Source organism: Ovis canadensis, chromosome 7 (assembly GCF_042477335.2).
Source record: "Ovis canadensis isolate MfBH-ARS-UI-01 breed Bighorn chromosome 7, ARS-UI_OviCan_v2, whole genome shotgun sequence".
Taxonomy (NCBI): domain Eukaryota; kingdom Metazoa; phylum Chordata; class Mammalia; order Artiodactyla; family Bovidae; genus Ovis; species Ovis canadensis.
Genome location: NC_091251.1, coordinates 47176733 through 47199883, shown reverse-complemented (window position 1 = coordinate 47199883; position 23151 = coordinate 47176733). Strand labels below are relative to the sequence as shown.

Sequence of the window (23151 nt, the reverse complement as noted above, 5' to 3'; positions counted from 1 at the left end):
TTAATAATAGGAAAAAAGAAAAAATCAACCTTCCATTCCAAAATATATCTTTCTGGCAGCTAGATCTGGACCAGAGGATAAAAACTTGCAACTACAGAGTGACTGCCTCTATGTTTCTCTCCAGAACTCAGAAGGCCATATGTAGCAATTTTAAATAAAGTGAAATCTTCTTACAAAAAAAGATGTCCCCAGTTCAAAACCAGAGGACACAATCATTGACCTGCAGACTGTTTTGGTTTCTACTATGACTCAGAAATTAATAGGAATGCCCTGGGTTGGTCCTTAATTTCAACTGAGAAGAGTTCTCAAAGCAATGAGTTCAGACTCACTTCAAGGGAACTAGAAAGCACTTTACTTTTTAGTTTTATCTTGAAATAGAGAAATCTCCCCATGGAAATTCCTGAATGTGTTAGCCCCCTAGGATCCTAAAGATTCATAAAATTTCTAAAAGTTTTTTTGTTTGATGTGGATCATTTTAAAATTTTTAATTGAATTTATTACAATATAGCTTGTGTTTTATGTTTTGGTTTTTTGGCCATGAAGCATGTGGGATCTTAGCTCCGTGACCAGAGATCAAGCTGGCACCTCCTGCACTGGAAGGCGAAGTCTTTCTCAACCTCTGTCATGCCCTTCTCCTCCCGCCCCCAGTCTTTCCCAGCATCAGGGTCTTTTCCAATGAGTCAGCTCTTCACATCAGGTGGCCAAAGTATTGGAGTTTCAGCTTCAACATCAGTCCTTCCAATGAACACCCAGGACTGATCTCCTTTAGGATGGACTGGCTGAATCTCCTTGCAGTCCAAGGGACTCTCAAGAGTCTTCTCCAACACTACAGTTCAAAAGCATCAATTCTTCAGTGCTTACCTTTTAAACAGTGGTGACATCTGTGAGAACTCAATGAGCCATTTCAAGTTTCCCCAGGTCATCTGTTCTGCTTTATCCTATATATGCAGGACAGGACACTGCATATAGCAGGTGTTAAATAAAAGCTTACTGAAGGAAAGAACAATTCCTATCCATATCACTAAGTTAGCAGGGCCCCAACACAAGCTAGCCGTGTGCATTAGAATTCTCCCACATACCTGTAACAGCTCATCACGGGAGATCTTGTCATCTTTATCCAAGTCATACAGTCGAAAAGCAACTGGTAGGAAAAAACAAGAATTTAGTGGAACTTCAATAATGTTTTGCAGAGAAGGCAATGGCAACCCACTCCAGTTCTCTTGCCTGGAAAATCCCATGGACAGGGGAGCCTGGTAGGCTGCAGTCCATGGGGTCACTAAGAGTCAGACACGACTGAGCGACTTCCCCTTCACTTTTCACTTTCATGAATTAGAGAAGGAAATGGCAAGCCATTCCAGTGTTCTTGCCTGGAGAATCCCAGGGACGGAGAAGCCTGGTGGGCTGCCATCTATGGGGTCACACACTCGGACACGACAGAAGCAACTTAGCAGTAGCAGCAGCAATAATGTTTTGTCCCTTCTCAAAGAACCAAGTATATAAAGGACACCAGACAGAAAACTGACAATGAATTAATAGTTTTTCCAAGAGCAACTGCCCTTACTTGTAGAGATTTAAAGACACTGTAACTGATTTTAAGACACTTTAAGGAACTGGGATGCATCTCATAAATGATGGCATCTTAGCATGGATGAAAAACGGCCTTTCATTGGACAAATCAAAAAACTTAATAAATCGAATGTCCTTTTTCTTAACTTAGAATGTTAACCCCTCCTCCCCCAACACACAAAAAACCCAAATCCCATCAGCGATTCTGTCAGTTAGGCTGTCTCTATCCAGCCCGTCAAGTCTTCCGGGCACCACCATAAGGGATAGTCAACAGCAGGAGCCATACAGGCACCAAGCAGCAGACTACAGGACCTATCACTGTGGGAAATGACCTCTTCGGCAAATTTGTGTCACATTTCAAATAACTGTCAGCTACAAATTGGCACTTGCCATCCACCTCTACAAGATTAAATCATGTGTTTCTGCAGTCGCTGATTTTCAACACCCTGTGAAAGGAGTTCAGGCTGGACAGCAGAAATGAGGTACTCTGTGCTCTGGGGAAAACTGGCAGGACAGGTCTTCAGATAGTTATATATTTTCAGGAGCCAATTTTATGAGACCAATTCTTGCATCTTCTCATATCTAGAAAAGCACTGAAATCCTTCATGGTGATGTCTGCTCCTCATAATGAGCATTAACCTTCACAAGACTAGCAAAAACTTTCTGCAAAATATACGTGCCTGACTGCAAGTACTGCCCCTTCACCCAAATCACATATATACTGGTTTTCCCCGCTGCCTCTTTGGAGCAGTTTCTCAGAGCTATCTGAAATGCTGTGTCCCAGGCTATAGTCTTCATTTTACCTCACATAAGACTTGACATAATCCTCTTTCACTTGGGAGTCCTGAAAGTAAAGAACTTGTCTCCAACAGAAAGACCAAGCATTTGGTGGTGTCCTGGCCTCTTCATGCTTCTTTCTCTTTAACATAATAGATAGATCTTTTAGAAACTAGGATATTTGAGAGAGAGGATTCAGAGGAGCAGAAATCACTCAGACACTGTCATGTTCCTAAAGGGCCACCAAGTGAACAGTGTGGTAACACTGGATGATTTTATAGGCACTGTGAGACGTCACACTGAGGACGTGACTACCACACAATAGCTGAATGTTGTACTTTCGAGGCTTTGAATCACTTCAAGTATGCTGCTAAGATTTTTGCTTTTCAGTACTGAAAACCAAAAGGTACTGAAGGTACTGAAGTTACTGAAAATACTAAAAGGCCCATATCCGTTGCTTTATAGTTATCAAGATCCACAGAGTTAGATCTGGTCCTTGGAATTCACAATCCAGTAGAGAACACCACGCACTATGCACTTTACTACATTCTAAATGCTGTCATACATACGAAATACCAGGGAACACAGCACACTGCAGATGTGTCTTTCTGGTTCAAGTAACATTTGAACAAGGTATTAAAAGATAAACAGAAATCTGATAAAGGATGGATTCCAGGAAGAGCTAACACTGAGAGCAAAGGCACGAAAACATGGATGAATATCTGTAAGTTTAAACATCGCCCCTTGCCTCCACCAAAAGGAAAAAAAAAAAAGAGGGAGGAGGGCGGTGAGTCCACTAAAAGACCAGGTAAAAATTTTAGAAAAATCCAACTTATTTTTTGTAAGGTACATATTAAAATTCTCAAAGGGGGAATAAACAGGAAAGACTTTTCCTGATGTTTGTCAGTTTTCTTTAATTTGGTTAGTTGAGTAACTATGTTTACCAAATTTGAGATTTATATGATTAGGAAGTTTTTGACTCCCAGGAAAGGGACAGGATCATAAGTGCTCCACAATGAATGTGTGTTTAATACAGTACTGACAACTTGAAAAAGAACGAATGTAATGTACATGCATAACTGTATCACTTTGCTATACACCTGAAACTAACACAACATTGTAAATCAACTATAGTTCAATATAGAATACAAATTTAAACACATACACACACCCTCTTTCTTCTGCAAATGCTGTTATCATTCTAAAATAACACAAAATGTGTTATTTACTAAGGAATGTTTAGGGTGATTTAGGGATAGAAACGGAGAAGGCAATGGCATCCCACTCCAGTACTCTTGCCTGGAAAATCCCATGGACGGAAGAGCCTGGTGGGCTGCAGTCCATGGGGTCACTAGGAGTCGGACACGACTGAGCGACTTCACTTACACTTTTCACTTTCATGCACTGGAGAAGGAAATGGCAACCCACTCCAGTGTTCTTGCCTGGAGAATCCCAGGGACAAAGAAGCCTGGTAGGAGGCTGTCTATGGGGTCGCACAGAGTCGGACACGACTGAAGCGACTTAGCAACAGCAGTAGCAGGGATAGAAATCTGTTTGTTATATAACCCATAAATATGCTTCTGAATTACTTAATTGGGTACTGGAATAAACACATTTCTTTCTGACCAAGTATTTAGAGAAACCTGAAAAGCTAATTTTTGAAACCTAGTTGCCATGGACTGAATGTTTCAAATTCTTGTGTTGGAACCATTAACCCCAATGTTTTAGGGTTAGACTGGCTCATGAGGGTGGGGCCCTCATGATGAGATTAATGCCCTTATAAAAACAGGAGACAGGAGATCTCTTTATCCCTCTTTCTTTCTGTCTCCACCTCACTCCCCATGTGAGAAGACAGCAAGAAGACTGTGAACCAGAAGAGGGGCCTCTACCAAGAACCAGACCATGTTGGCAACCTAATCTGAGTCTAGTCTCCAGAACTGGGACAAATGTCTGCTTAGGTCACCTAGTCTATGGTATTCTGTTAAAGCAGCTTGAACAGACTAGACAGCAGCAGAGGGGTAACTAGAGAGATCACATGATACAATCTTCTAGAAAAAACTGCAGTTAACAGTAATTTCTTAACTGATTTGGATTCCCGTCAATCAGCTCTGGTCCTGAACCAGTAGAACCAGCATTTTCCCTGAGATAACTAATGGTCAAATGCCAAATGACTGAGACATTTGGTTACCTTCTCTCTTTCCTCTCTCCCTGTCCCTTTCCCCCATTCTTGGTCTGTGACTTGGGACTCTCCTGTCTCCAGAAGTATAGTTTCTCACCTCTAGCCTCAGGGCTTTACATGCCATCTAATGCTGATGGCTCCCAAATGGGCATCTCCAGCTTGGCTCCCTCCTCTGAGCTCCTGATGTTGACATCAGAGCAATATAGCACAGTGGTTAAGACTCTGGTTCTGCTGAGTCCTGCCTCTGACAGCCTACTTACTATGTCTAAGCAAGCAAGTCACTTAACCTCTCTGTTCCCCAGCTGTCCAAGAGGTGCAAGGTGAGAGTAACAGAATCCACCTCAGAGGGTTGAGGACTGAATGCGTTAGCACATGAAAGGCATCTTAAACAGCGTCTGGCACACAGGAAGAGCTCAATCAGTGTCATGTACCTGTGTCACCTCTCAGCTTTCTTCTTCTCTCCTCTGCCGTCCTCTCTCTCTTTTCTTGATCATGCTTCGTTGTCCTATGAACATCAAGCACTCATTTCTACCCAAGGACCTTTACACCAGTTGTCCCCTCTGCCTAGACTATACTTCTATTCTTGGCATGGCTGGCTCATTCTTAGCTAAAGCTTCAACTCCTCACAAAGGTTTCCCCAACCCCTCATTTTAAAGCAGTGACACCCCCATCCATTTCTCTTCTCACCATATTCATTTTCTTCACAGAAGTTTCCATGATCACAAATTCTGTTTATTCATTTGTCTTTTTCCAAATAGTCTGTCTCCCTTATTGGATCATAAGGTCTATGAAAGTAAAGGCCTTTCCTGATTGTATCCTGGGCCTAAAATCGTGTCTGGCATTCAATTTGGTTTTAATGAAAGAAAATGAAAGCACTCAGTCAGACTTTTACCTTTTAATCACTGTTACTTCTTTAAAAAAAAATGTAGTAAAATAAACTTGACCCTTTTAAAGTATACAACTGAGTACTTTTCACACTGTTGTGTAAATATCACCACCATCTACCTCCAGAACTTTTTCATCTTCCCCAATTCAAATTCTGACCCATTAAACAATAACTCCCCATTTCCCGCTGCCTCTAGGCCCTGGCAACTTTCTATGAATTTGACTGCCCTAGGAACCTCACACAGGAGAAATCAAATAATATTCATCCTTGTTGTGTTGGTCTTATTGTTATTTAGTATCAAGTAAATTTATCCATGTTGTAGCATGTGACACAATTTCCTTTTATAAGGCCAATTAATATTTCATTGAATGCACATACCACATTTTGTGTCCATTCATTTGCTGATGGACACCTGGGCTGCTGTGACCTTTTAGCCACTGTGAATAATGCTGCTCAGTTTCTTCCTGGCTACTCTCCCAAACTCCACTTCACCAATACTCTTCATCATCCAAATAAAATGTCTTCATGCAGACTCATTTCCCACATTACTCATTATGTGTTATAAAAAACAAATTACTTCAGAGGACAACAGAATACCAAAATGGAAGCTTATCGACCCCTCCCTTGCTTACCATGCTCTGGAACATTCTAAGATGGGTTGTACCTTCCATGTAAGACATTATAACCTCACTGACCTGAAGGGAATAATAACCATTCCTGGAGACAGACAGAAGAGCAGTACTCTGTGTGCTTGGGCCTGTGCCTACATAGGTACAGCTCAGCCTTGTTAACTATCCTTGACATTCTTTCACTGTGGCATGAAAAACAGATAGGACAAAGCATGCGCTCAGAGTTCCTGAAGAGACTATCCTCTGAGGAAGATGGACGGTAAACAAATTTGCCTTAGTAGCAGACGTGTTGCTAGGTATATGATGTTCAGCTGTTCTCCTCGGTCGACAACAAGAAGCACCTTCTTGCTGCTTCCACAGCTCTGTGGTAAATTCAGAAAAACCAATCTATAGACAGAGAAGCAGACATCAAGGACTTCTCCTGTAGCTTTGGTCTCACTGGTCTCCTCACATGAATGTGATCCTAAACCGCATTCTAATTCATGCTCAGCTTTCTGTAAAAATCGATCTGAAAGCCAAGACTAAAGTAATGGTAAGAACTATGCATAACTTGCACTTGTTATTCTATCTCACCCTAAACTCTGCCATTTCTGTGGCACCCTGGACGTCTCCCTTCCTAACAGAAGCTCATCCATGGCTGAGGGGGCATCCTGTCTGTCTCTGTCTCCCCACTGTCAGATATGAACAGGGAAGCACATAGCCTAAATGCCACTAGAGCCATCATGTGACCATGAGGAGCCACAGCTTTGGATGAAGCAGACCCTAAGGATGGCAGAGCAGAGCAGCAGGAAAAACTTGGGTCCTTGACAACACAATCAACCCTGACACGTGCCCTGCTTCACTTGTAAAGTGCGATAATACAGCTCCTTACTGTTGAAGTCAGCTGACTCAGCTGAAGGTATCCTAGCTGATACACTAAGTAACTACCATATCCACTAACGCTACTTGGAATATTTTCTTTAGGGTCAATGTGAATTAATGAATTTGCTTATCCATTCATTCACTCATGAATACGGGTTGCTTTCTCATTTTAGCTCTTATGAATAACGCCACCACAAATGGGGATGTACAAATATCTCTCTGAGCTTCTGTATATACCCTTCACTCCAGGCTCTCTGCAGGTAACATCCTGCATAACTATAACATACCATCAAAACCAGGAAACCGACAGTGGTACAACCCACAGAGTTTATCCAGGCTTCACATGTGTACATGTGCAAGCGTGTGTTCAGTTCAGTTGCTCAGTCGTGTCCAACTCTTTGCAACCCCATGAATCACAGCACACCAGGCCTCCCTGTCCATCACCATCTCCCGGAGTTCACTCAAACTCATGTCCATCGAGTCGGTGATGCCATCCAGCCATCTCATCCTCGGTCATCCCCTTCTCCTCCTACCCCCAATCCCTCCCAGCATCAGAGTCTTTTCCAATGAGTCAACTCTTTGCATGAGCTGGCCAGAGTACTGGAGTTTCAGCCTCAGCATCATTCCTTCCAAAGAAATCCCAGGGCTGATCTCTTTTAGAATGGACTGGTTGGATATCCTTGCAGTCCAAGGGACTCTCAAGAGTCTTCTCCAACACCACAGTTCAAAAGCATCAATTCTTCGGGGCTCAGCTTTCTTCACAGTCCAACTCTCACATCCATACATGAGCAATGGAAAAACCACAGACTTGACTAGACGGACCTTTGTTGGCAAAGTAATGTCTCTGCTTTTTAATATGCTGTCTAGGTTGGTCATAACTTTTCTTCCAAGGAGTAAGCAATTCTATCACCTATGTAGTTTCAAGTAACCATCACTACAATCAAGATACAGAGCTGCTCTATAGCCAAAGGGCTCCAAATCACATCCTGTTATTTAGCATAGAATACGGAAGTATCACTGCATCACAAAGTTGTTTTAACATTTTGTTAATAGTATTTCAGTATAATTGGTTTTCTTTATAATTGTATGTGTTTCACTTTATACTTCCACAAACATTCTGAGATGAGATTGCTAGTATTCACCAGACTGCTAAGGGAATTCATGACTTGAAAAAGGTAGAGCCCACGCTGTAATGGGAATTCAGGTAATGGGTCGGTATTACATCTGATAACCTAAAAGTAAGCATAGTTTTGTAGAGCACAGAATGTCTCTGAACTGCTTTCTCCTTAACCAACTCACTGATCCACAGACATTCCCCTCCCCTCTGCAGTCGTTCCAGCTGACAGCACACAGCATTCTTGCAGCCAATGGGCGACTCTGGAGTGTCTACTCCACCTGCTGAATTGGATCCTTACCAAGAGTCAGGTGTGTCAACTCTCTTAGAATTGTGCTATCTGTACTTTTCATAACACTGTATAACTTAATAGGAAATGAAACATATGTGAAAAGTTATTTTTTAAATGAAAATTAGTTAAACAGCTTTTGAAAGACTCAAAATCAAGTCACTGAAGAGAGGAAAAAAAAACCAAAACCAAACTGTTGTGAAAGTGTGGCAGGACAAGTGTAAAAGATGAAGGAAGAAATGTAAACACCTGGAAAATTCTATTCTCAGAATGCTTTCCAAGTACCTTTAAGTCCTCTTTCCACTGAAAAGAAACTGCAACCAGAAACCTTAGACCATACATTACAGATAGGTTCTGTGCAAAAGATGTCACACGACTCCCATCCACAGAACTTTATTAAAACAAAACAATATATACTTAAGACAGATTTGCGTTGTTGTATGGCAGAAACCAATAAAACATTGTAAACCAATTATCCTCCAATTAAAAACTAAATAAATAAAAGGAAAGAAATAATTCTAAAAAAACAAACCAAAACAACTTTTGGTCCTACATCCAGAGGTTGGCCAATGAATCTGTTTTTAAATATTTTAAGGTAAATTAAAATGTTAAGCCATGTATCCTTTTCTGATTCCATGCTAAAGCCAACTTTTTCAATTACTGATCAACTCCTGGTCTGACAACAATGAATAAGAAAATAATCTCCTATACTAATGCCAGCATCAGGCAAACTTGTACTAAATATACACTAAACCTCATAAAACATTAAGACACAAGGCTTTGTTTCAAACAGTACTTAGTCTTGAAAAAAGAAAGGGAAATTCACTAATAAACACAGAGTATCCAATAAACTTGAGAACAATTCATCAGAATTCTGTTTTCTTCTATATTCAATTTTGTTTGTATTCAAGTCTTTTGCTGTTCACTAAGGTATACAATTTTGTAGTGAAGAAGAGCAGTGTTTTATTATTTGGGTTCAAAAACCTTTCTTGTCTTATACAACAATATTTATTTCAGTCCTTCTCAAACTCTACCTGAAATAGAGGAGGAGTGAACTCATACTCCTATGGAAAGGGAGATCTGGGGATATGAGCCAAGGGCTACAAATTAAAGCTTTAAGTTTCATGTACCATCTTTCAAATGTATATAAATTTAGCATTATGTCCTATAGTTTATCCATATTTGTTTCAATGTTATAAAGCCTTTTTTCTTTAAGTCATCTAGTAAAAATTTGGTGGGCACCCCAGTAACAGAAGCTTGGCAAAACCAATTCAATATAATTTTAACTTCAACTTGTGTTAAATGAAAAGAGAAATCAATTTCAATTTCTTGGAGAAGTATTATAAGGGATTAGGCAATATCCTACACAAACCAATAAAGGACAGAGGGAAATCTAAGTACCCAAAGAAAGGAGGCGAGAGGCATGGGGAGAAAAATGAAATCTTTCACTAACCTGGCTGTCCACCCCTCTTAAGTGACATCCCAGCATCTGTCAAATTTTAAGGTGGGCTGGATCTTTTTCACTGCTGTTACTCTAGCACTTGATGAAGATGAAGATCTGTCATCAAATCTTTACAACCTTCCTGTGTGAAAACTCTTAATATCCCATTCTACAGAAAAAGAAACTGCAGCCCAAAGATCTGAAGTAACCTGCCCAACATCACAGGGCCGAAAAGTGGCAGTGCTAGGATTCAAATCCAGCCAGTTTAGCTCCAGGGTCTGAGCTCTTAACCACTGTGTTCAAATAAATGATTGTTTAGTAAATGAACAAATAAAAAATGATTTGTAAGAAATGAAAAGCAAATATTTTAAGCCAGATGACTATCTCCTTACAGTGCAGTTTGTTGCTTCGGCTGTTGAGTGGTTCTGGTCCGTTCACATCTTTGCTCTTTTCATTATCCTCAATGGGTCGGAAATGAGCCAAGGTTCTCATGAATCCTCGGAAGTTCACCTGGTCCTCTCTGAACAAGAAAGATAACAAAAAGAACATGTCAATCAAGGTGATTATTTATTATTAATTTAATATATTAACAGTTATAGCTAGAGTGGCCTGAAGGTCCATTTAATGAAGTCTCTTTCCATACGCATGGTACTTTAGAGTTCATAAAATATTTTCAGCTAAGTCTTGCTACAATCCTTTGAGGTAGGTATTATTATTCTTACTTTATAAATGATTAACCAGAGTTAGAAAGGTAATAGGACTTACCAGAGTCAGTTACCTATTAAATTTACTTAAATTTCTTTTCCCAAAGAGGACTATAAGTAGCAGCTGGGCTGTGCTATCAGACAAGCCAACACTTGAACTCACTGCTTCAGGCTCTGAAGTGAACAGCAAGTTAGCCATTTCATCCAAATGTCTCCCTATCCACCTTGCATATCTCCCCTGCAGTCATATATATCTAGTGATATTTTAAAGTTAAGGCATATTATACAACAACTGCTTTTGACATAAAGTTTATTTAGTCACAGAATCAATAAATACATTTTGAAATTTTGATTAAAAGTAGAAAACCACCACTTCTAGTTCTACCAATCAGTTAGAATCATTGTTAATATATCTTCCAGTAATTTTTCTATGCTTTTTGGAGAATTGTGAACATACTGCATATATAATTTTGTAGCTGGCTTTTTAAAAACTTTTAGGCATGTCTCTAACCAATATAAACACTTCAAAACATTTTAACCATCTGCATAATTGTGTGGCTGTATTATGATTTTATTATTCTCTCATAGTTGGATAGATATTTTCCTCATAATGCTTTGAAAGACCTCTTTATGTATAAAGCTTTTTCAGTACTGAAGATTAGAGAAAATCTTTTTATTGTGCCACAGTTAATCAGTAACCTTATAAGAAATAATTCAAAAACTTGAATGAATAAAGAATGCTTTTTAATATTGAAAAAGAATGTCCCATGTGAATAGTTATTTATCTAAGGCAGTCATGGAGAGAACAGGTTGTCTGGTTCCTGCGGCTACCTAAAAATAAACCCTAGTCTTTGTCCCCATTGAATAGATGTGGTATATCGGGTCTCAAGCACAAGCAGACATACAGATCGGAGACCTTCTAAAGGCAGAGTTCAAATGCTAGGTCATGAACCCTCTGTACTCAAAAGAATGATCTTTCATTACTTCTAAAAAATGTGAGTCAGAGTTGAGGAATCATGGAATGTGTAATAAGACTGGAGTCATATGCCAGAACAAATAGGTAAACATATATCACTGACACAGTGTCTCTGAGTAAAAGGAAACTAAATACCAATGTCCTACTTTCAAATCTCATTCTATTAAAAAAAAAAACAAACTGAGAAACTTCCCTGGTGATCCAGTGCTTAAGAAACTGCCTGCCAATGCAGGGGACACAGGTTCAGTCCCAGGAGGAAGCCTCATGCCGCAGGGCAACTTGGCCCACACTTTAGAGCCCGTGCTCTGAAGTTACTGAGCCCACGTGCTACAGCTACTGAGGTTCTTAAGCCCTAGAGCCCAGGTTCCACAACAGAAGAAATCACCACAATGAGAAGCCCCTGCGCCACAACTAAAGACTAGCCCCCATTTGCCACAACTAGAGAAAGACCAAGTGCAGCAACAAAAACTCAGTGCAGTGAAAAATAAATAAATAAAATTAAATTAAAAAAACCAAAACCAAATTGAACCTGCATACAACCTAGAAGTCAAATATCTATTTGTGACAGAGCAAGAAGCAGAGGGGGGCTTGCCTAGCAGTGTATCTCAGCGTCCTCCTCAGCCTCCTCATATATATCTCGAGTACATCAGCACTCATTGTGTCCTTAACAAGAGATCAATTAATAAGATGACAGGCACCACTACAGTCACGATGAAGGTGGTCTGGCCTTTCTAAAACAGCTTTCCACAGCTGCTTTTTCAAATGATCAATGTGACTAGTGAACACTAAAAAAAAAAAAGGTTGGCAAATGATTCTGCAGGGTTTACTTTGCACTGCAAAAGGTTTAGAAACAAAACACAGCAGCGAAAGTCATCCCTGGACACAGTTCAGTTCTCTGCAAGGGCTAAAGAAAAGAAGTTTAAAAAAGACAAGAATTCAGCACTAAAACCACAACTGAAACAAACAGGGCATTTCAGGGAGACAAAAAATCAGAAAATGAGGAAGAATAGATGATCACTCATGGTCAACGTGAACCTGAAAAGGGCAGCTCTCAGTCTCTGAGTGCTGTCTTCACAGGAACTGGCTGCTAGTCTTCTCTGTCACTCAAGCTTACTGAGGGACCAACTTCTCAACTTGCAAATTCCTTTGTTTTCAATTCAGAGTTCTACAATTCCGTCTCCACTTATTTTACCTGAGTGTTTTCACTGACACTTTAGTCTAGTTAAGAACTGGCAACCATGTAACATTTTAAAAGTCCTCTGGGTCACATAAACAAGTCACAAGGAACCAGGAAGACACTGTTAAAGAGACTGTTACTTAAAACAAGATTATATGATAAGCTTTATTCAGCAAAAGGTACCTAATCGATTCATTAAATATTGACTCAGTACTTTGAAGGCAGTATATTAGTTTTAGTGAAGCATATCAAATGCCTAGTTCTGTTTGAGAAAGTGTGTGTGTGGTAGGGGAACTATATTCTTAGCCAGTGTCAGAAAAGAAAAGTAATGTTCTGGATTAAAGGAGGCTAAGAATATATGATAACTGAGCCAGACTGGATCCTATGGTGGAGGAAGGAGATTGTTGGATAAACTGAGAAAACTGGAATATCAATAATATATTAGAATGAAGTAGACTATAGGGGAAGTGGATGAAGGTGGTCAAAAGGTATCAAATTCTAAGATAAATATATTCTGGGGGTGAAATATATACCCTGGTGATTATAGATAACAACACTGAATTGTATCTTTGAAAGCTGCTGAGAGATCTTAAAAGTTCTTATCACAAGAAAAAAGTAACTATATGTGATGATGAATGTGTTCATTAATATTATTATGGTTATCATTTTCCAATATATACATATATAAAATCACTAAGTTGTACACCTTAAATTTATACAATGTTACATGTCAGTCACATTTCAATAAAGCTGGAAGAAACATATTTTATATTAATATTCTTATAGCACTTGATAGGTATGGTTAAGTATAAATTACACAATAGATGCCAGACTTATGAAAAAGAATATATACTACAATAATTTTAAAATACTGATTTACACATTTTAGATATATCAGGGTTAAATAAAATATACATTGCCAAAGTTAATTTAGCTTATTTATCCAAAATTAACTTAACTTGTTTATTTTTACTTTTTAAAATGTGACTACTAGAAAATTGGTAGGAACTATGTATGTGGCTTGAATGATGTTTTTATTGTCTAGGACTGAGACAGAGAGCACTCACAAATGAGGCAAAATATTAACAATACAACAACAGATGCATCTGGGTAAAAGACATGCAAGTGTTCATCATACTATTTACAAATTTTGCAACTTTTCTATAAATTTGAAATTATCTCATAGTTTTTAAAATGTTTAGTTTTACATCAAAGATAAACAGAGATTAAAGACAGAACTGTGAAAATGAGCTAACATACCTATTTGAAGTTTAAAACAGGGAGAGGGTAGAGATATTATAGATATGACTGAGTTAGGAATGTCCAATAGGAGGAAGATCATGGTCTGAGATGACCCAACCAATATTAATACTCCAGATTAGCCTCCAAAAGGAAGTCCAGCACCTGCAAGGACTCACCCCTCTGGAAAGAAGGCGTTGATGATCCGGTCCCCCAATGGGTTGATGGCAAGTTCTGGAATCCGCTGAAAGTCTTCCCGGCTGCCAAGAGAATCACCTTGGGTTAGAGACCATTGGCCCTTGCATGAACTCCTTCGGTCATGCAAGAGTACAACCGAGCAAGAATATTACCTCCTGGAATTTACTTCTGTGGCAAATTATACCAAATAACTGCAAAGAATAGCACTTTAATAGCTGCCAAGTGTTTCTTGCACCAGCTCAGGAGTGGAAGAAGCCAGATTTGACTATGTCACATTCCAATGAATTCAGCACACAGGTTATGTCAGTAAATCAACCAACAAGCAAATCCTTGTAAGCTGTCCTTGTAAATGATTCTTTGAACATGACCATTTTGCACTTAGTTATTAAGTTTGTAGAAGGAACAGCAACTGCAAAGTATCAAACACCAAAGAGCTTGAACATCGGAGGAAAAATTCAGAGTGGCCTCCATAGCTTGGTAAGAAGATATATAGCACTTAAGAAATGCAAGGAATTCTTAGATGATATTTACATCTCAGTAGAGAACAAAATGCGTTAACTGATTCCATGCTTCCTTGCTCTGATTGGACTTTTCTCCAGTGCCTTCTACAGTCTAGAGCTAGAGAAGTATTTAACCCTTGAACACAGCAAGAGCAGTCATCCTCTCACAACTTAAAGTCTGTTAAAGTGAATATTGTTAATTTCCATTCACCCTATACACATCATGTGCTACTCTGTTAATAAACTTTATCTCATTTTTTCATGTCAACACTTTATCTGTACCCTTTCAGAGCGGAGGAAGTTGTGAGACAGTGACATAAAGTAACCTGTCCAACTTACAAAGGTAAAAAGTGGAAGAACTATAATTTAAAACTAAGTCTGTGACTAAATAACAACTGTAAGTCAAAACATATGCTCTTTTTCCTAAAAAACCTACACTTCTTTCCCATATTAAATAAACTTTTTGAAAGAAAGGTGCTCTCCCCAAAAATGTTTAGTAACTATCTTCTCAAAAAAAAAAATTCCTGGGTTGATATCCTGTGCCAGAAATACAAAGCTATCTACAACAGAGATAATATATCTATAAAATATCAATGTCATGAAGGACAGAGAAAAGCAGAGGCTTGTTTGAGATCAAAGAGAACTGACTAAAGAGACATACAACAGAACTCAATGCATGATCCTAGACTAGGAAAAAAAACAAAACTGTGTGAAGGAGATTACTGAGTCAATAAATAAATGTGGAATATGGGCCATATAGAATACAGAATTTTATATAATGCGTAGAAAATGCTAAACTTCTTGATTTTGCTATGAGAATCTCCTAATTATAGGGAATACACACGAAAGTATGTGGCAAAGTGTTAACAAGTGGTAAATCTGGGTACTGGGTATATGAAGTTCTTTGCATTATTTTTGTAACTTTTCTGTAGGTTTGCAATTATTTCCAGATAAGAAGGGGGTAAAAAGGATATAAACTCAAAAAAATGATTCCTGCTTTCAAGACATTTACTAACAGAAGAGATAGAACATTCCTCTACCTTCTCTGTATAAGATGCTAACAAAATGTTCATATTTTACCCAGGTGCCTTCAACTATCTCTCTCTGATCCTCTTGTGGTTTAACATTTACAGGATGCTTAATTAAGTAATTAAACACCACCACATCTGGTGGCGACAAAGGAAGAAATGACCCAGGCGACTAAGCGCAAAGCTCTGGTATAATAACTCTGGATTCTAATCTTCCATCATTTAGAGTAATAATTTTTATATCAATAAATGAACTAGAAGAAGACATTCATAAGATAACTGGGTTGCTTAAAATTATTGAAGAAAATTATGGAGGTCGTGATTATATAATTCAACAAACATGTACTAAGTTCTTATTACATAATATGTTCTGTAATACAAAGTCCACACTATCAACACAATGTAAGCTCCTCTTGTTTGACAGTGGTTAAGAAACAATAACTACTTCCTTTTAAAAGAAGATTAAGGCTAATGTGAATTGCAAGGCCACATACCTCAGTTTAATGTCTAACAAGCTTAAGTAATTTTAGCTGCAAAAAGACACAGTTTAAAATACCAGGTCTAGTGTCAAGTGGTGAGTTCACAATCTAGCCTAACTCTGTCAGTCTCCATGAGGAATCCAGTCATGGATTTCCAACATCAGTAAGGTTCTAAACCCTGTCTTTTGACATTTTTTAACTCTACTCTTAGAATTTAGATTGTATATACAATGAGGTCTCTAAGATCAAGGGGAATACAGTTGAAAATATCAACACAAAAATAAAAGAGTATTAAGAAACAGTTTATAAACTATTAAACAATATACAGTTTCTTATTGTTGACTGATCTTGATAAAATGATCTTGGTTTTCTGTTTTATAGTAGAATTTTTCATATAAAGTGCCAAAGTTCTAAACCCAGCCTTTGCTACTTATTTGGGTATTCTAGGGCCAGTCACTTATTTGCAAAGCTGCATCTGACTTTTGGTTGAGAAAGTGATCACACACATATTTACCTTCTCTCATTCTCTAAACCCTTCTGAAATGTCAGTAAAAATTTACACATGGGAATATAGCCAAGACATAAATAATCAGGGTGGGAGGAGTGTGTTAGTAGACAAGGAACTCTGACCAATTCTGGAAGTTAGAAGACAGACATAAATGTAGTGATAAGTCAGAGTAGAAGAGTTGATGATAGCCATTCTGCCCTGCAGCCTCAGCAAGGCACCACACTCAGAATTGCCAGGCGAGAGAAGTATTAACAGCATTCAGGGAAATTAATTACCAGAACTTTTAAAGAATGGGCCAGCTGCCCACTGCTGCCAGCACCCATCCCAGGAACATAAAACCATTTGTCCCCAGGATAAAAATGGGGAGCTGCTATGGAAAGAAACTGGAAGAGCCACCTGGGCAGGGTTTTGGCCAAGTATGGGAGGCTGGCTCCCCAGGAACACAGTCCTTTCATTGGGGGAAGAGAACTGCAAATCTGTCCCCTTGCTCCCTAACCACTTGCCCTAAAGTAAGGTCTACCAACTTACTGGTCCTGTTCAGAGTATAGAAGGCTTGTCGTCAGTCCTTCCATCCAGGGAAAGCCCTGTGAGAAACCAACCACAAACAAACCTATGCCCATTTTCTACATTACCCCATCCAGGCTTTTTCATAAATAGGAATGGACAATTAAGGCTCACCAGAATTTTAGAAAAATTAGTAACATAAAAGAGTAAGATCAAGATGAAAAGCGTGCGTGTATGCTCAGTTGTGTTTGACTCTTTGCAACTCCATGGACTGTAGCCTGCCAGGCTCCTCTGTCTATGAGATTTTCTAGGCAAGAATAATGGAGTGGGTTGCCATTTCCTCCTCCAGGGGATCCTCCCCATCCCAGGATTGAACATGCATCTCCTGCATTGGCAGGCAGATTCTTTACCACTGAGTACCAGGGAAGCCCCCCAAAATGAATAGATGTAATGATAATTCAGGGAACAAAAGAGAGTTTGAAATATTCTAATAAGTAACCCAATAGACATTTGATAAATTTTGGCATCTATAAAACAAATATAAGCTACTATGATAGAGTAGAGGTCAGAGAACAAGAAAGTTTTTTGGAAATTAAAAATGTGATTGTAGACAAGTTCATCAAAAGGTCTATAAAATAAATTTGAGGATATCTTCCAGAAAGCAAAGGAAAAAAATCAGTCAGAAAATATGGGAAAACTGAGTCATGATGGTCCAATAGCCAACCAATAGAAAAGGCATAAAAATCAGTAAGAAAGAAGAGAGGGAGGAAATAAACAAATAACAGAAGAAAACTTTCAGCCAAAGGACATATTTTTAGATTGAGCAAGTTCACCTGATACCAAGGAATGAATAATGAAAACCCACAAAAAGATACAATTTTGTGAAATTTCAGAACATCAGGAAGATATATTTGAAGCTTTCAAGAGAGTTAAAAAAAAAAAAGATTACCTACTATAATAAAAAAATGAGAATTGGATTGGCATCATGGTTCGCATCTGTGAAACTCCATTATGGAATGACTGAGAGCACTCTGTACAAAGCAAGAGCTTATCCAGGATATTGAAATCATCAATCCTCTGGATAAAGTCAAACAAGAAAATCAATCTCAGAGGCACTCAGTTTTTAAGCAGATAAATGGCTACCACTTAGGACACAATCTCTTAAAAATTATAGGTAATCTTTTTAAAAGTGATATATAACAACACAGCCAACTAGTAGTTTCAGTAATAACTTCCTTGCAGGGTTTAACTGGTCTGTACTGCTCCCTGCAGTCAATTTAACCTGCATGACTTAATACCCAGGAATATTTTTCATCATGGTATTACATCAGAGAAAGTATCTGACAAAGATCCAATGTTAAACTTGCTCAATGCACAGGATATTTTTAAAGTAAACTTTTAATGAGGTATAACTTACATACAGGGAAGAGTACAAATCACAAGCATTCAGTATGATGACATTTCACCAGCACAGATTATAACCAGCACCCAAATCAAGGAATCAATCACTATCAGGACCCAGATATTGTCCTTCCTTCCTTCCTTCATGTTCCCTTTGTGTCAATCTGATCCCCAACCCAAAGGGTAGTCATTATCCTGACATCTAACCCCACAGATTAGATCAGTACCAAGGATGTTTAAACAAAAGATATCTTCTTTGTATTCAGATAATGGCTAGGCTCTCACCTTGACCTGTCCTACAAAGGACCATTTCAGGGCATCTTACGGATCCAGTTGCCTTTTCAAAGGTGACTTTCACTTTTTCAAGGATATTTAAACAAAAGAAGCCTTCTTTGTATTCAGATAATGACCAGGCTCTCACCTTCACCTGACCTACAAAGGACCATTTCAGGGCACCTTGTAAGACCAGTTGCCTTTTCAAAGACCAATTTCAATGGCAGAGATAGAAATATTTCACTCAAAATAATGGCACCTGAAGGAAGTAAGATTTGTGAAGTTATAGTATATGAAATATCAATCTGAAGATTACCAATCATTTTAACTTAATACCTATGGGTAGGCCATGGACGTAGTGTTTTATAAAAGATACTTTGGGGTTGAACCTTTGAAAGCACTTTGCTGAAGCTCCATTTCTAACCAAAGCCTTCCATAGTTTCTGCTTCATGCTCTCACAGACTGACACTTTTAAAAAAGGAGTACAGAATGTCTTGGACGGTACACTCTAGTCTCTCACTCTGGAGAATTTGGCTTCAAGCCCCAGACATAGAAGCATCTTGGGAGAAGAAAGTGAAGAAAATATGGAAGAAAAAAATTTCTCCTAATAACTTTCTTAGGAAAGTGGGGTCTGTTACAGGTAACAGAAGACTGGAGGTAACCTGTATTCAGCTGAGTACCCTGATGGGTTATTGAAAGGTCAAGACAGGACTTGAGCTGAGTCTGGCACTAAAGGCAGTAAAGGAGACAGCTAAATCACTCTATTACCATAAAAGAATCTGGAAAAAAAAAAAAGAATTTTGAGTTTACCAGGTATTCTCTAAGGCTGGAGGGAGAGAAAGGGGAAGACAATCTAACAAGATGGCCAGAGGCTGAGATGGCCACTGTCAGGAGGCACAGCCAGTGTGAAATTCCTGACAATGGGTGGCTACAACAAAATGATTTACATACTTAGCTGCCCCCTGAACATGGTTCCATCTATGTGCGATTTGTTCAATAGCCAGTATCATAGTGTTACAGGTCCGTCATTGGATGCCTCTGCGGATATGGAACTGCGTACACTAAGGGCAGGCTACAAGTTATTCTCAGATTTGACTGTGCAGAGGGCCACCGTCTCTGACTCTGCCTCGTTCAAGGGTTGACTGAAACATGCCAGTTGTTTACTGTGTAGAACAACAGGGTAACGTTCTCTTGCACTCAAGGTGGCTTGGGGTTTTCCCCACATTTTCATCCACATCCATAACAGAGATCAAAGCACAGAATTTAGACCAAGTACTTTGTAAAGCTGAATACAAAAAAGTCAGCTAGATCTAGGTAACCACGAAATAAAAAATTACCCCATCACTTCCTACCACCTTTTCCTTTACCAAGAATTTGTAGAAACCAGAAGAGAAACAGTGTCTAGTGCATTACAGGTATTTAATTAATACACATCAAATGAGCGAGTTAGTTCACTGGTTTTTCATAGAGTGTGAAATTACGTTTTAGGGGCTGAGCAAATATTGCCTACATTTTAAGGAGCAGGTAACACTAGCTGACACATGAAAAGTTTCACCTTTTCTGAGGAAAAACAGCTCCTTTTACAAAAGATGTTCCATTTTTTTTTCCAGCAAACCATGAAAGTGATTAAAATATACAGATTTACAAATCACCTACTTTCTGGAAAAAAGAAAAGGACACAAAACTAATGTGAATTCTATAGCTTCACTTAATGGTTAAATCTAAATTTATGAGAAAGACGTAATCCCAAACTCAAGTAAATTGTTCAAGTATTTGACCTTAAGGAAATATAGATATTCTAGTCTGATTTATTTTTCAAGTACAAATATATATAGTCTCTTCAGCAAATGTTGCTGGAACAGCTAGATATCCACAGGTCAAAAAATAAGGTTTGACTCATATTTCTTTCTATCTATTGCCACACACACAACACTGCTTTGCTTGGGTTTTTTTTTTGCCACACTGCACAGCATGTGTGATCTAGTTCTCCCACCAGGGACTGAACCTGTATCCCCTGCAGTGGAAGCAAGGAGTCTTAACCACTAGACTGCCAGGGAAGCCTGCCTTTTTTTTTTTCCATTTTGTGTAAATATACCAAAAAATTGTGTGTGTATATACAAATAAGAAACTCAAAAATGAGAGAATTCCTTGGTGGTCCAGTGGTTAAGACTTGGCCCTTTCACTGCTAGGGCCCAGGTCCAAATCCTGGTAGGGGAACTCAGATTTCACAGTCCACATGGTGTGATGAAGAATGAATCAAAGACCTAAATATAAGAGCTAAAATCATAAAACTCTTAGAAGAAAACATAGGGGTAATCTTCATGACCATGGACTTGGCAACGGTTTCACGGAATCAACACAAAAAGCATGCACACCAAAAGAAAAGTTAGGTAAGCTGGACTTCAAAACTTTTAAAGCTATATGTTTCAAAAAACACTAGAAAGAGAGTGAAAAGACAATTCAGAGAATAAGAGAAAATATTTGCAAATCGTGTCTGGTATCTCAGATATAAAAGAACTCTTAACAACAAAAAAGACAAACTCCAGTTGAAAAACAGGCAAAGGACTTGAATATGCATTTCCCCAAAGAAGACATACAAATGGTCAAGCAGCACAAAGATGCTCAACATCACTAGCCACTAGGGAAGTGCAGTCAAAACCAAAATGATCTACCACTCACATCTACTAAAATTAAAAGAGAGATGATAAGTGCTAATGAACAAAAAGTCTACAAACAATAAATGCTGGACAGGGTGTGGAGAAAAGGGAACCCTCTTGCATTGCTGTGGGAATGTAAATTGATACAGCCACTATGAAAGATGGTATGGAGATTCCTTAAAAAGCTAGGAATAAAACCACCATACGACACAACAATCCCACTCCTAGGCATATACCCTGAGGAAACCAAAATTGAAAAGCCACATGTACCCCAATATTCACTGCACCACTATTTACAATAGCTAGAACATGTAAGCAACTTAGATGTCTATCAACAGATGAATGGATAAAAAAGCTGTGGTACGTATATACAATGGAATATTACTCAGCCATAAAAAGGAACACATTTGAGTCAGTTCTAATGAGGTGGACAAACCTAGAGCCTATTATACAGAGTGAAGTAAGTCAGGAAGAGAAATATAAATATCTTATACTAACACACATATATGGAATTTAGAAAGGCGGTACTGATGAATTTATTTTCAGGGCAGTAATGGAGAAAGAGACATAGAGAATAGACTTATAGACACGGGGAGAGGGGAGGAGAGGGTGAGATGCATGGAGAGAGTAACATGGAAACTTACATTACCATGTGTAAAATAGATAGACAATGGGAACTTGCTGTATGACTAAGGGGACTCAAACATAAGCTCTGTGACAATCTAGAAGGGTGGGGTAGGGAGGGAGATGGGAAGGAGGTTGGGGAGAGAGGGGACATGGGTCTACCTATGGCTGATTCTTGATGTATGACAGAAAACCACAAAATTCTATAAAGCAAATATCCTTCAATTTTAAAAATAAATTTTAAAAAAAGTGCTGATGAGGAGAAATTTGAACTTGCATTTCATTGCTGGTGGGAATGTAAAATAGTACAGAGCTGTGGAAAATAATTTGGTGGGTCTTCAATAAATTAAGCATAAAATTATCATAGGACCCATAATTCTACTCTTAGGTATATGCTCAAGTACATATGCTTAAGTTTATATGCTTAAAACATAAGTCCACACAAAAATTTTCATAATAGGCAAAAGATGTTAACAGCTCAAATCCCCACCAAATGATGAATGAACAAACAAAATATAGTCTATGCATACAGTGGAATATTGTTGTTGCTGTTTAGTTGCTAAGCCCTGTCCAAGTCTTTTGCAAACTCATGAACTGTAACCCACCTGGCTCCTCTGTCCATGGGATTTCCCAGGCAAGAATAGCAGAGTGGGGTTGTCATTTCCTTCTCTAGGGGATCTTCTCCACCCAGGGATCAAATCCACATTTCCTGCACGGGCAGGTGGATTCTTTACTATTGAGTCACCAGAGAAGCCCAAAATGGAATATTACTCAGCCATAAAAAGGAAAGAAGTACTGATACACACTATGGAAGAACTCTGAAGACACCATGTAAAATCAAAGAGTGAGTGAACAAGAGGCCACATACTGTATGATTCCACTTATATCAAATGTCCATAGTAAGAGGAATGGGAAGTGACTACTCAATGGGTATGAGGTTTCCATCTGAGCTGATGAAAATGTTCTAGAACTAGACTGCGGTAATACATGAACATATTAAACTGTGTTGTGAATGTATTTAATGCCACTAAAAAGGACACTTTTTAATGGTAAATTTTATGTTATGTGTCTTTTGCCTCAAAAGTAAAATTAAATTAAAAATACAAAGTACCAAGTATGGTCTTTGCATATGATAGGTACT

General features: G+C 38.6%; 1 protein-coding gene across 2 annotated transcripts in view; it reads right to left on the bottom strand.

The window, feature by feature from the left end:
• The window catches only part of CHP1 (calcineurin like EF-hand protein 1), a 36147-nt gene that overhangs the window by 5153 nt on the left and 7843 nt on the right, over positions 1-23151 (bottom strand). For both annotated transcript variants that reach the window (XM_069596043.1, XM_069596042.1), the window contains exons 3-5: positions 14018-14098; positions 10135-10262; positions 1080-1141 (exon numbers count right to left, since the gene is read on the bottom strand). In XM_069596043.1, coding sequence (XP_069452144.1) covers positions 1080-1141; positions 10135-10262; positions 14018-14098 — 271 coding nt within the window. The remainder of the gene's footprint in view (positions 1-1079; positions 1142-10134; positions 10263-14017; positions 14099-23151) is intronic.